Source organism: Ctenocephalides felis, unplaced genomic scaffold (assembly GCF_003426905.1).
Source record: "Ctenocephalides felis isolate EL2017-DRISC unplaced genomic scaffold, ASM342690v1 CF-g0.4_SCAFFOLD_01417, whole genome shotgun sequence".
Taxonomy (NCBI): Eukaryota; Metazoa; Arthropoda; class Insecta; order Siphonaptera; family Pulicidae; genus Ctenocephalides; species Ctenocephalides felis.
In genome coordinates this window covers 3,602-18,071 of record NW_020537571.1, presented here as the reverse complement: position 1 = coordinate 18,071, position 14,470 = coordinate 3,602, and the positions used below count along the sequence as shown (strand labels likewise).

Sequence of the window (14,470 nt, the reverse complement as noted above, 5' to 3'; positions counted from 1 at the left end):
AGCAAAAATACTAACTATACTAATAATAACTAATTTACCAAAACTACGCATGCTAATAGTTATTGCCAATTTATTATGATAACTAATATCGCCAATAACTTTAACACTAATAAAATTAAAAATTTTGCTAATATTTAAATGATGATATTTTTTAAAATTTTTACTACTAATTAAGTCAAGTGGTTTTTTTGTAAAAATAAATAAACTATAAAAAAACTAATAATTACTAACAACAATAAAGGAACGGTTACCACAATAATTGTCATATGCACATTTATATATCATCCATAGTTAATTAGCGCTAAATATAAGTTATGACTATTAATAAGAATATAACTAAAATAAATACCGATATTAAAACACCAATAATAGCAAAAATAAATAAAGGTCAAATAATAGCTAAAACTAAAGAAATTGTTAATTGTCAATTTTTATAACCCAATGCTTTTAAAATTCCAATTAATTTATGATTATAATGAATCATCTTTCATACTACCATTAAAATAATAACACTAGTAACAGTAAAAATTAATGTTAAAAATATTATACCAACATTTTGTGTTAAATTAATTCGCTTATTTAAGAAAAAAATAGCATTTTCATTATAAGGTCTTCATAAATAATCATCATTTGTTAAAATACTAGCAACATTAGCAAAATTTATACCATTAGTAAGATTTTGATAATGATGACCATATGCTAATTGATTATGTAATATATTATATAATCATGGATTTAAACTACGTTCAGGATAACGGGATTAAAACTATTTTTTTGTTTATTTTTATCAATAAAACCCTTAAAATCATTATTGATGTTAACCATTGTATTACTATTAACAAAAGCAACAGTTTTATTTTTTGGATCCATCAATCCACTAATATTTATTGGCAATAAAAGCACTATTTCGACTAGTAACAAATCCTCTAACAGTAAAAGTACGATTAACAATATTGTACTTATCACCAATTTTTAAATTATTATTATTAGCAAATTGTTCATAAATTAAAATTTCATTATCTTGTAATAGTAACTCTTCCAAACTTTGTTTATAATTACCTACTAAAATTGGTGGATCAATAATATTTTTAGGAACTGTTTGTGTAAAGAAAAAAGATTTACTGGTCATTAATAAATCATTAACTAAAGTATATTGATTTCATTCAATATTTTGAAATAACATGCCATTAATAATTAAAAAATATAGTTGTGATTGCAAAGAAATATCAATTGTATTATATTCATGATTAGCCTATGATATTTTATGATAAATTTCATCTTGATAAATTTTTAATGCTTTATCATTTAAAATAAAATAGTTTACTTGATTAATATTTGTCTTTCCATCATAAACATAACTATTAATTAAATTACGCATTGCATTTTTATATTCTTCAGAAGAGTTATAACCTTGATGATAATCATTAGGAACTAATAGTTTAAAATCAACATAATCATGATGAAATTTAGTAGATATATTATTTCCAATTTGTAAATAATTATTAGCATGAGAATCACTTAAATCACTACTACCATTAAAAATAAAACGATAAGTATCGGTATTAGCATTAACTAAAGCAATTTGAAAAGTTGCATGATTTAATTTAAAAGTATCAATACTATCATCATATGACATATATGACATATTTTCCAATCATAATCCTAAATGTGTTTTATAATAATTATATTCTTTTTCAAAACTATTTTTTTCAATTGGTAATTCATTTAATTCTTAAAATTAGTATTTTGACTAATATCATTTAAATATTGATTTTCTACATATTGATCAGAAAATTGAATGCTTAAAAAAATTATAATCATAATCATAACTAAAAAGCCTAACCCTAAAACTTGAATAATATTTTTTCTTTGTTCACGCAAATAATTAAAAAATATTTTTACCATATTCCACTAACCTCAGTTGATACTTCAAATTAATTTTATCAATTTAAAAATATTTTTTAAAATTAAAACATTTTAATGTGTAATTTTTTATTTAATAGCAGCAAACCAGATTATATATTATTTAGTTAATGTCATTAATTGTTTATTATTAACGTTTAACTTTCAAGTAATAATGTATGAGACTAAATAAATTAAAATATTTATACTAATCATCAATGCAAAATATCATAAACGAAAAACAATAGGAAATGCAATTTTTGCAAAAGTTGCTAATAAATTAGAAAGTAGCATTACTAAAGAAGGAACAATAAAAACAGCAATCAAACTACTCATTACCAATGCCGGTATTATTACCAGAAAGAAATTATAAGAAACTTCTAATGCAGTATAACCTAAACTTCGTAAAATATTAATTAATATTAAATTATCACGAATACTAATATTAGTAACAATAACAATAATCATTAATGATAATATAACACTAAAAATACCAAAAAATGAAATGATTATTTGTAAACTATATTGATTATTATTCATAATACTACGTAAATTGCTAATATCATACACTGATGATAATGAAGTACTAATACCTTTACTTTCCAAATATCCTGAGTGTGAAATTTGTGCTAAATCAATATTATAATCATTTTTATTACTAATAATTGGTAAGTAATGTTTAAACTCATTATCAGTAAATTTGCTTAATTTACTATTAGCAAAATTATTTTCTAATAAATCACTTTTACTACCAAACAAAATATCATTAAGCCAAAGTTTAGGCATTACTATTATTTTTGGATCTAATTTATTAATATAATCATAAGCAATACCAATTATATATTTTATTTGATTATCTAATCCTTTATACCTATAAATAACACTATTATTAAGTTGTTCTCCACCATTATAAACATTGGCAACCGAAGGTAAAGCAGAAGTAGCCATTGGAATAAATTGAACAGCACTACTATCTGGATTTTTAATTCCTAATTTTTTAATTAAATGATTACGAATATTAATAAATTGTTTATCTTGCCAATTATTAGAAACTTCCATATCAGCTAAATTTAATTTACTAAAAGTAGAGAAATCATTTATACTAAAATTTAGAGATAAAAAATCACTTAAACTATCATCAATACCATAAGCAGTTCTTGGTGCACTTCAATTTTTAAAAGATTCTTTTGATAAGGTTTGTGTATCATTATCAAAAACAGCACCACGCTGATTAGGAAGTAACAAACTAGCCTTATCAAGCTCTAATTGTGTATATGGTACTTCATGCTGTTCATCATAAGGAATTAAACCAAAACTTATCATTAAATCAGTATTGTTTTTACCGTTATTATTGGTTAAATAATTAAATAATATTTTATTTTTTTCTAAGAAATCCTTAACTATTGGAGGAATCTTTGATGGATTAGCAGCAATTCACTGTTTTATTTTTAATAATTCACTACCCATAATATAACGATTTTGAACATTAACCATAATTGATTTATTAGGATTAAGAGGATCAAATCGTTTAATTGCCGCTAATAATTCTGGATATAATGAAATTTTGCTTTTAATATTATCAACACTATTAAATTGATACATTAATTTATTTTCGTTATTAATAAAGTTAGTTTTAATATTATCATCAAATTGATAACCATTTTGATAATTAAAATTAGTTCCCGCAAATTGTGAACCTAACATATTATTAACTAAACCACTAGCAGCAAGCGCAAAGAATACTAATGTGGCAGCAAAAATACTAGTAAAACACATAATTAATGTTTTACCAAAACTACGTAGTGAAGCAGTAACGGCCAACTTATTACGATAGTTAAATCTACCAATCACATATCTTGCAATAAAAGTAAAAGTTGAACTAATATTTATTTTATATTTTTGTTTTGAAATATTATTAGTAATTAAATCTAAGGGTTTACTTCTTAATAAGAATAATACCATTAAAAAACTAATGAAAGTTAAACTAATGATTGGAATAACAAGTAATAAAATAGCAGTAACAATATTAAAGTACCAACCATAACTAATTAAGGCAACAGTACTAATATTAGTACTATAAATTAAATAATGCGCAACTTGAATCGAAATTAAAACACCAATAATAGCGAAAATAATTAAATAATTAGGAGCAATAATTGAAATTACTAATGATATACTTAACTGTCAACTTTTATATCCTGTTGCTTTTAAAATTCCAATTAATTTTTTATTACGATCAATCATTTTAAAAGTAATAATAAAAATAATAATAGTAGTCACAATAAAAATCAAAATTAAAAATAAACTAGAAATCTCTTCAATAACATTAATTCTATGATTAATGGAACTAAAAGATCATTCTTGCATACTAGTATAAAATCTAAGATTATTGATATTTAAAGGTGAAACTATTTTATTATAATCAATACCATTATTATAATATTTTGTGCTTGCTATATCAGTAAGTGTTTTATAAGTTGCATGAAGATAATTATAAATTCATTCATTGTTTATTTGTGAATCAATATTTTTAGCCAAATCAGGATTAATACCTAAAAAAAAATCATCAATATTACTGCTAAATGCCTTTAAATCAGATTCAACTTTGCGCATCGTATTACCATTAGTAAAAGCGATAGTATTATTTTTTAAATCAAGTGAATTACCAAAATAACGACCAACAAATGCTGCTAATGAGCTTGTAGCATAACCACGAATAATAAACGTTTGTCCAGCAATTACATAATTTTGACCAATATGTAAATTATTTAGTTCAGCAAAATGTTTGTAAATTAAAATTTCATTATCTTGTAATGGTTTTTCTGTTAAACTTGGGCCACCATCTTTGTTAATAATTGCCTTATTAACAATATATTCGGGTCCTGTTTCAATAAAAGCAAAATTTTTACTAGTAATTAATAAATCGCGGACCATAACAGCATGTTGTCATTCAATATCTTTATATAACATTCCCATTGACATTATTTCATATAACTTAGCTTCATTTTTAATATCTATTTCACTATAATTTCGATTAGCATATGGATACTCATCAGTTTTTCCTTTAAAATTATCGTTATAAAACTGTAAAGCAGCTTCACTAGTAATCATAAAATTTGTTGCATTTTCTGGATTTTTTTCTGGATGTAATGGATCATATAGATATTGATTAATCATATTAGCATATTGTTCTATCGTTGCTTTATGAGTATCATAAGATGGATAATTAATAGGAATATTAATTTTAAAATCAATATAATTATGGCTAGTATCATTAAAAAGACTATCACCAATAGCAAAATATTCTTTACTACTAGCGTCCCCACCATGAAAAGTAAAACGATATACATCAGGTCTAGTAGCATCTGGTATTGTTAACTGAAAAGTAGCTTTTGCCATCTTTTCTTTATCAATAGTATTATCTTTTTGATAATAATTAATATTATTTAAATAAGAACCGGCTTTATCTTTTTCATTATATTTTCCATCAAAATTAACATATTCTACTGGTGAAAAAAATGTATATTGGTTAAATTCATTATGAGCAATATCGTTAACATATTGTTCAAATAAATAATTATTAGAAAAATTTAATGATAAAAAGGCAATAATCATAATCATTACTAAAAAACCTAAACCAAACATTTGTAATAAATTGTTTTTTTGTTCACGAATATAATTACGTAATAATTTAAACATGTTTATCCCTTCTTATGATCACTTATTAATAAATTAGATTTTGACAGTTTTGCTAAAGCTGACTTTGCTGCTTCTTGCTCAGCTTTTTTTTTATTTGTTCCTACTCCTTTCCCCATTAGTATTTTATTATCTAAATACACATGAACAATAAAATAAGTAATATTATCTTTTTTAATTTGTTCCATAGTTTTATAATTAATAGGATCTCTTTTTTCTGCCTGTACTAATTCTTGTAATTTAGTTTTATAATCAATAATTGTTTCTAACTGATTAGTTTTAATTAATTCAAATAAGGTAAGTCTAAGATTTTTTTCACTGCACTATTTCCTAAATCAAGATATACTGCAGCAAGAAATGATTCAAAAACATCTGATAAAATGCTTTCGCGTTGTTGCCCACCTGTATTTTTTTCACCATTTCCCAAAAATAAATAATCTTGTAATCCTAAAGCAATTGCCACTGCTGCCAATGTTTCTTGTCTAACTGCTTTACTACGTAAACTTGTTAATTGTCCCTCATCTTTATTTGGAAATAAGTGTCAAATGTAAGTTGAAATATTTTCCCCTAAAATCGAATCACCCAAAAATTCTAATCGCTCATATGAATAATCTAAATTATGTTCGTTTGAAAAAGAACGATGAGTAAATGCTTCACGATAATTACGATTAGATTTAATTTTTTCTAAAATACTCGATTTTAAAATATGTTCAATATTAATCATATTTTTCTCCTTAATACTTATTTATAAATTATAATTCTTGAATTTGTTTAGCTATTTTATTAGTAACATCTTGCTCAATAGCACGAATTAAAAGTTTTAAAGTACTATAATAAGATTTTTTATTACTAGATCCATGTGCTTTAAAAGCAATGCCATTAATACCTATTAATCATAGCACCACCTGTATTCTTATAATCAAAAGTCTTTTTAATATTTTTAAAAATACCAATTGACATTAAACCTAAAAATTTAGTTCATAAATTTTTTTTATAACCATTTTTAATTAATGTAAATAATAATGATGCCGTGCCTTCAACTGATTTTAAAACAATATTACCTGAATAACCATCACAAATAATAATATCAACATCACCACTTAAAACATTTCGTGGTTCAATATTACCGTGAAAATTTAAAAAACTTAACTTTTCATTTTTTTGTGTTAATTGTTTTAGTTTAGCATATGTTGCTTTAGTTACTTCTGGACCTTTGCTTTCTTCAATACCAATATTTAGTAAACCAATTTTAGGACGTGAAATATTTTGAATAGTTTGACAATAAATATGACCCATTAATGCAAAATTAATTAATTCATCAACAGTGTTTTCAATATTTGCTCCAACATCCAATAGGCAATAATACTACTTGTCGATCTTTTATTAAAGTAGGCATAATTGGCATGAATGCCGGACGTTTAATGCCTTTGATTTCGCCTAATAAAAAATGACAAGCACCAAGATAGGCAGCAGTTGAACCCGAAGTTAGAATCCCATCTGCTTTTTTATTTTTAACTAACTGAATAGCTTGATTCATAGAAGAATCAGTCATTCTAATACCAGCGAGTGGACCATCATTCATAGTTATTACTTGGGTTGTTGCTAGTATTGTTATTCTTGATGATAATGCCTTATTTTTTAATAAAATCTGCAAGTTTCCATTAATTTGTTTTTCATCACCAACTAAACAAATTTCAACGTTTTTGAATTCTTTAATAACTTCTAACGCTGCAGCAATAGCGGGCAAACTACCATGGTCTGAACCCATTACATCAAAAGCAATTTTCATAGTTCCTCCTAAAAACAAAAAATAATTTAAGAAACCTTAAATAATATTATATTATAATTATTGATAGTTTAATTATACGTTAATTTTTTTAATTCCTTAAGATTAACAATCCAACTAATACTGCATTTATTTATTTTTAAATATGAATATTTCATTATTTGCTAGTAAAAAGTAAAAAAATTTATCTCTAATTATTTTGATATTGATTTCCTAAATAATTGTTTTTATTTACACCAGTTTTTTTTAAAGACCAAAACCCTTTTATTTATTTTATTAATAAAAAAAAACTTTAAAAGCAAAAAATTAATATAAATATAAAAATATCTTATCATAATTTTACTAAAATCAAAAATAATCAAAGAATTAAAAAAAATATTAAAACATTTAATAGTGTTTATTTTTATTTATAAAATAAACACTATTAATTTGATTATTATTCATAAAAATAAAAATAAAGTTAATTAAAAATAATTTTTATTGTATTTTATTTTAAAAACTTTAGAATTTAGTTACTTCTTATTATATATCTAAGAAGGTATTGGGAAAAAATTAATAACACAACTAAAAACTTTACTTATAAACAGTAATTTTTTGGATATGATTTTAAAATACTTATAAATTGTTATAGTAAAACTAATTCAAAAAAATAATAATACTGCTTTTGAGGATCTTGTAATATGATCCTTTTTAAAATATATAACTACTGTTATTAATAACAAATTAATATATTAAATAAAACTTTTATAATTAAAAAGGAAGAAAAATGAGAAATTTAAAAAAAGAAAATTAACAGAAAATAATAATCGCTTTGGTGGAAAAACAAAGAAATGAAAAAATAATAAAGGAGAATGAGAATATAAAACTGAAATTAGAAATAAATCTAATGAACTTGATTCACTTATTTATGAATCCTATATGACAATTTATGACAAAAACAAAAATAATTTTAAATATTGAACTAAAAGAACTGCCTTTCCAAATAGTCAAATTATTTTTGAAATATTTTTAATTAAAAATAATAAATTATATAAACACGTTAAAAAATATGAAAACATTGACAAATTATCAAATGACCTAAAGAATAATAAACTTTTAGATTCCTCTCCTATCAAAGTTAAAGGAGGCGAAAAATCAAATCTAAAATATTATTATTTAGAAAACGTTACTATAAATTCTATTAATAATATAGATATGTTTATAAAAAATATTACCTCATTCAATCAAGAATTAAGTATTAATATTAATTATGATAATTTATTAAAGTTATATCAGTATTTAACATATATGCAAAAACTTATTGATAGTCCTACTTCGTCTAGCAATATTTCAATAAGTACCAAAATTAAAAAAACATTACCTAATTTATTGTTAGGATTACTACTAGTTTATATTGCATTTACTGGAAAAAATGCACAAAGAATAATTTCTACATATATTTTTGATGAGCAAGAATATACATCAGAAAATTATCTTTATGGAATATTTCAATATAAACAAAACTATTTCACAACATTCATTGATACTATTTTAACGACATTTTTACCTCAACAATTGCTGATTGATCAAGAAATACAATTTTAAATATAATCCAAAGTCAAAAAAGTAATCCAATAAATGATTTTAAAATTAAAAAATTTCCTATTGAACCATTTAAAAAATATAAGCATGAATTTTTAACCCTTTTATATGAAGAAAATGAAGTAAAATTAAAAAATAATATGACACGAATAAAACATATTAATAATTTAATAAAAAAACTTAATAATCTTCCAAAACCGACAGATTTTGAATATCATCCAAATTTTAAAAAAGAAGTTGAAAAAATTAGTGACTTTAATTGTTTAAAGAAGCCTATTGATAATACTATAATAAAAAAACTAATATCTTCGGCAAACAAAGTAATTGATAATTTAAATAAATTAAAAAAATCAAATTTAGATACTTTAGAATGAAAAGAAAGAATAAATTATTCATTATTTGATTTATTTTTAGAATCAGTAACATGAGTAATGGCACATTCTATAATGATAGGTGCAATAGCAAATGCTATACAAGAAAACTTTAAAATAAGTGATTGAATTAAATATTTTACTAAACCAAATATTATATTAGCAAATACAATCACTTATTTTTCTATACGACCAGTTAATTCCATATTTAAATGAGGATTAGAAACATTAAAAATTAAAACTAATATTTGTCCTCAAATAATTTCAAACTGAATTACAAAACAATCAAATTATGGAAAATTTTCAATGGCAATTTTTTTATTTTTTTTCAATGCTGTTTTTACTAATATTACTAAAACAACAACACTACTTACTAAATATGAAGTTACAAAATCTCATGACCTACTTGAACTAAAATTAAAAAAATGAGAAACATGATTATTTTTTTTCTTAGCAACAGGTTCTCAAATGATTTCTTTTTCTATTTCAAATTTTTATAAAATCTTTAATTTTGAAACTTTAATAAAAAAAATTAGATATTTTCATAAACCAAACATAAGTTTACTAGAAGAAAAATTAATAGAACTAGAAAACAATAGTAATATCCCAATTTTTAATAAATCAGAAGTAATAAAAATACAAGACAGTATAAATGAAGTAAATAAGACTTATAAAGTAGTATATTCAAATACAAAAAAAATTGATCCAAAGTTAATAAATAGCACTGATTATGATTCAGATCAATTTCCATTATTAAACAAAAAAATGATTTTATTTGTTTAATTCATAATATAACTTAAAAATATATTTTTTTAAAAAATATTTATACTAATTTATGGATATTTTTAAAAAAAAGAAAAAAATAATCCAAACTTTAACATTAGAAAAGAGGAACTTTTTATTATGGATAAAGATAAGGAAATTAAAAAGTTAAGAAAACAAGATGCAGAAAATAAAAAACAATTTGAAGAAAAAAGATTAAAAAAAAGAATTGAAGAAGCTGAAAAGAAAGAAAAAGAAATGCAGAAGAAAAAAAACAATATAAAAAAGATAAAAATTTATAGACATAATACATTTTTATTATAGTTACAATATAAAAAATATTTTTTATAAAATTAATATATTATTAAAATTAAAAAAAATATTAAGTATAATAAATTTATGAAATATTTAGGCATTGATTTAGGTAGTAAAACATTAGGGCTTGCTCGTGGTGAAGGAAAAATTGCTTTTTCTTGAAAAACTATTCGTTTCCCAGAGCATGATTTTAATAATGCTATTATCCAACTCCAAAATGCCCTTTAAAGAATATGATGCTGATATTCTTGTTTTTGGCTACCCTTTAAACATGAATAGCACAGTCGGCCCCAGCGCAAAAATTGTTTTAAATTTTATTGATAAATTTAAATTAACACAAAATAATGATAAACTAAATATTGTTTTACAAGATGAAAGAAGAACTACCTATTCTTCGCAGCAAATATTAATTAAATCTAATGTTTCTTCAAATAAAAGAAAACAAGTTAAAGATCAATTGGCTGCTGCTATTATTTTACAATCATACTTTGATAAAATAACTCAATCTTAAATTTTAGGAGATAAATGTGAAATATAAAAAAATTAATTTAATCGCTATCGCTGGCGGCAGTGCTTCAGGAAAAACAACAGTAGCAGAAAAAATTGCTGAAGCTTGTAATAAAAAAAATGTCATTTTTGTACAAATGGATAATTATTATCATGACCTTAGTAACTTAAAAGTTGAAGAAAGAAAAAAAACTAATTTTGATCATCCTAATGCTATTGATATGAAATTATTAATTTATGATTTAGAACAATTATTACTTGGTAATGCTATTGAAGAGCCTATTTATGATTTTAAAATCAATAGTCGCAGTAAAAATACTGAGATTATTGGTCCGGGTGATGTTATCATTCTGGATGGTATTTTTGCTTTAGAAAATCCTATTATTCGTGAATTATCTACTATTAAAATTTTGTTGATACTGATAGTGATACTAGACTACTAAGAAGAATTAAACGAGATGTTAGTTTTAGAAATCGTACTCTTGACAGTGTTTTACAACAATATGCATTAACTGTTAAACCTATGCATGATGCTTTTGTTGAACCAACTAAACGTTATGCTGACATTATTATTCCTTTTGATTTTCATAATACTGTAGCTATTGATATTATTGCTACTAAAATTAAAGCAATTATTTAATAATTGCTTTAAGCTTTAATTTTTAAAATAACAATAAAATGCATCTTAAAAATGCATTTTTAAATTGTTTTTTATTATTTTTTAAGTTAACAAGAAGATTATCAACTTAAATAATCAATTTTATTTTCATTTAAAAGAGATAAAATATTAAATTTCTGTATTTGCATTATTTGCTCATAAACACTATTTTTTATTTCATATTTTTTTTCTATACTATCAATATTTAAAACTTCAATTACTGTATTTCCATTTTCATGTGTTACTAAACCAAGTTCATTATTTAAATTAAATAATGTTTGAACATTAATTGATAAATCTAATACATAATTTACTTTATTACTATCTAAATCACTATAATATAATTTTGCTTTTTACTTGCTAAATTTAAACTATAAAATATATTTTACTATTTATTTCTGTTATTAACATTGTATCGTTAATGTTAAAAATCATCTCCAGTTATTGGTTTGGCTTCAGATTGACCTTTTTTTATAATTAACGCACTATAACTTATAGGTTTATTTATAGATTTATAAATAGCAAGATAAATGTTTTCATTTTTATCAATAAATATAGAATTAACCATTAGATTGTTTGGTAAATTTATTTTTTCAGCAATTTCAGTATTAATATTATATTTATAAAAACCATCAAAAGTTGTTACATAAATATTATTTTTTAAATAAGTAATATCAGTTACCATACCCGAAACTAATGGCATAGTTTTAAATTTATTTTTATTATTAAGAATTATTACTCCACCAGCAGAAGTTAAATAAATATTACCTTTAATATCAATTATCATGTGAAAAGAACCTACTTTGAATTCTTTATTTTCTCAATAAATTTCATTATCTCTGGTACTTATATTATATTTTCAAATTTTTTGTCCAGGTATATGAAAATCAGCACTATCAAAAGTTGTATAATACAAATTACCATTGTCATCCTGTGTTTGTTTTACATTTTTTGTTGATATTATATTTTTATAATTAAAGTTAGTATCTTGATAATTATCATATATTTTTTTTCATTATATTGTCCTCTTCATTTTTTTTAAAATAGTTATTTTTATTATTTCTTCTTTTAAGTACATATCAATAATTCTAGTAACTAAAATCGATAAACGATATCACATGCTTACTAAAACTTACTATAAAAGAAAAATAATTAGTAGTTTTTCATTTTTTATTATCCATTATATTTTTATATTTCACATTATTTAAGTTAAACCTTGTTTACTTTAAAAATTAAAGTATCGGTCAAAAAATTCTATAAATTCTATAAATTTTATAAAATAATTATATTTATTTATTTTCTATAAGTCAAATTTTAATAAAAATACAAATATAAATAATCAATAATAGTCATCAATATTTCTTCAATCAATTGTTGTGATTTGACATTAAGGTAGCAAAAATGATAAAATAACACGTTTGAGTGGTGAAATATGAAAAGAAAACTAAATTATAAAAAAATATTAATTGCAACTGGTGTATTAGTTGTCGTTGCAGCAGCAACAACAACAATAGCTGTTGTCGCTACAAAAAGCACAAAATCTTGAAGCAAAAAAGAATTAAGTTCTAACATTACTAAGTTAGAAGTTGATGGTAACAAATTTAATACCGAAGAAACAGTTCTTAATGAAATTATTCGTTTAAATGAAGAAATAACATCTGAACATGTTGAAATTAAAAACTTTATTACTGCATCAGAAATTAAAAATGGTTCAGCAGAATTACATGCTAAAACTGACAGTAAATATACAGGACAAGTTAACATTACAATTACTGCAAAAGACAAAATCGCTTTAGACAGTAAAATTACTAACAAAGAAGTTAACGATAACAAATTTAATACTGAAAAAGCAGTTCTTGATGAAATCATTAAACAAAACAAAGATGTAACTGCTAATGATGTTGAAATTAAAAAATTCAAAGCAGCATCTGAAAGAACTGCTGGTTCAGCAGAATTACATGCTAAAGCCGACAGTAAATATACAGGAAAAGTAAATATTATAATTACAAAAGTTGATACTGAAGAAGAAAGATTAGTAAAAATTATTAAAAAAATTAAAGTTGCTAATGATAAAGAAAGATATGGCAAGGAATATGTTGAAGCATACAAGGAATATTTTGCATTTCTTCAAAAATCTATGGAAGCAAAATTTAAAATAGAACCTTGAGTTACAGATCAAAAACCGACAGATTCAAATAAAAAATTAACTTTTGATAAATTAGAAAATTATATAAGAAGTATTAGAACATCACACTATAAACTAGGTTTAGTAGAACAACGTATTAACATTTATTTTACAAATGAAAACATGTTAATTGATAATGAAAATAAAACATTAAAATTTGATAATCTTTGAATGGATATGTATAAAACTGAAGATAGCAAATCAATATCAGGTTCTAATTACTACATAACAGCAACTATTAAATACCAAGTAAAATAAATTTAAAATATACTAAAAATAACCAAATATTTGGTTATTTTTTATTAATATAACAAATAAATAAATACAAAAGTGATAATACTAATTAATTAGTATTTGTATTAGTACTTTCTTTTAATAATTGTTGATCTCCTGTTTTTGAACCATTAATTATTGATTTAATAAATGATTCAAAAACAAGATTAGGATTTGTAAATAATTGATCTTGATTATTTAATTCAAAAATAGATTTTTCTAATATTTCATTTTTTTGATGTACTGGTACTTTAATTATATCTTCAATAAAAATATCAATTATAGCATTTTGTGTTTCTTCATTAATTTCTTTATCGGACAACTGATTTTTAAGTTTCAATCTAGCATTAATTAAAAAATCAGCACTTTCTTCTCTTGGAAATGAAATACTTTCTTGAAAACTATTATTACTTGAATTAACTTCAAATGAAGGT

The 14,470-nt window shown here is 22.4% G+C and overlaps 2 protein-coding genes across 2 annotated transcripts; one reads left to right on the top strand and one right to left on the bottom strand.

Moving 5' to 3' along the window:
- Positions 1-5,603: 5,603 nt before the first annotated feature.
- On the bottom strand, positions 5,604-7,387 carry LOC113369632 (phosphate acyltransferase-like). The gene is made up of 3 exons (XM_026610259.1): positions 6,946-7,387; positions 5,923-6,120; positions 5,604-5,731 (listed from the first exon to the last, which is right to left on the bottom strand). Exons 1-3 carry the CDS (start codon positions 7,385-7,387, stop codon positions 5,604-5,606), a joined length of 768 nt encoding a protein of 255 aa, XP_026466044.1.
- Positions 7,388-10,630: 3,243 nt separating this feature from the next.
- LOC113369631 lies at positions 10,631-13,934 on the top strand. Its single transcript, XM_026610258.1, has 4 exons — positions 10,631-10,696; positions 10,932-11,345; positions 13,158-13,662; positions 13,843-13,934. Exons 1-4 carry the CDS (start codon positions 10,631-10,633, stop codon positions 13,932-13,934), a joined length of 1,077 nt encoding a protein of 358 aa, XP_026466043.1.
- The last annotated feature ends 536 nt before the right edge of the window (positions 13,935-14,470 follow it).

What these genes read in the sequence shown, in the direction of transcription:
- LOC113369631 (XM_026610258.1), top strand. Translation starts at nt 10,631, where the DNA reads ATGCCCTTTAAAGAATATGATGCTGATATTCTTGTTTTTGGCTACCCT. An exon ending in AAATTTTGTTGATACTGATA is followed by an intron (nt 11,346 to 13,157) that starts GTGATACTAGAC and finishes AACATTACTAAG; the next exon opens with TTAGAAGTTGATGGTAACAA. An exon ending in TAATGATAAAGAAAGATATG is followed by an intron (nt 13,663 to 13,842) that starts GCAAGGAATATG and finishes ACTATAAACTAG; the next exon opens with GTTTAGTAGAACAACGTATT.
- LOC113369632 (XM_026610259.1), bottom strand. Translation starts at nt 7,387, where the DNA reads ATGAAAATTGCTTTTGATGTAATGGGTTCAGACCATGGTAGTTTGCCC. An exon ending in AGTATTATTGCCTATTGGAT is followed by an intron (nt 6,121 to 6,945) that starts GTTGGAGCAAAT and finishes TTCCAAATAAAG; the next exon opens with ATGAGGGACAATTAACAAGT. An exon ending in ATATCTTGATTTAGGAAATA is followed by an intron (nt 5,732 to 5,922) that starts GTGCAGTGAAAA and finishes ATGTGTATTTAG; the next exon opens with ATAATAAAATACTAATGGGG.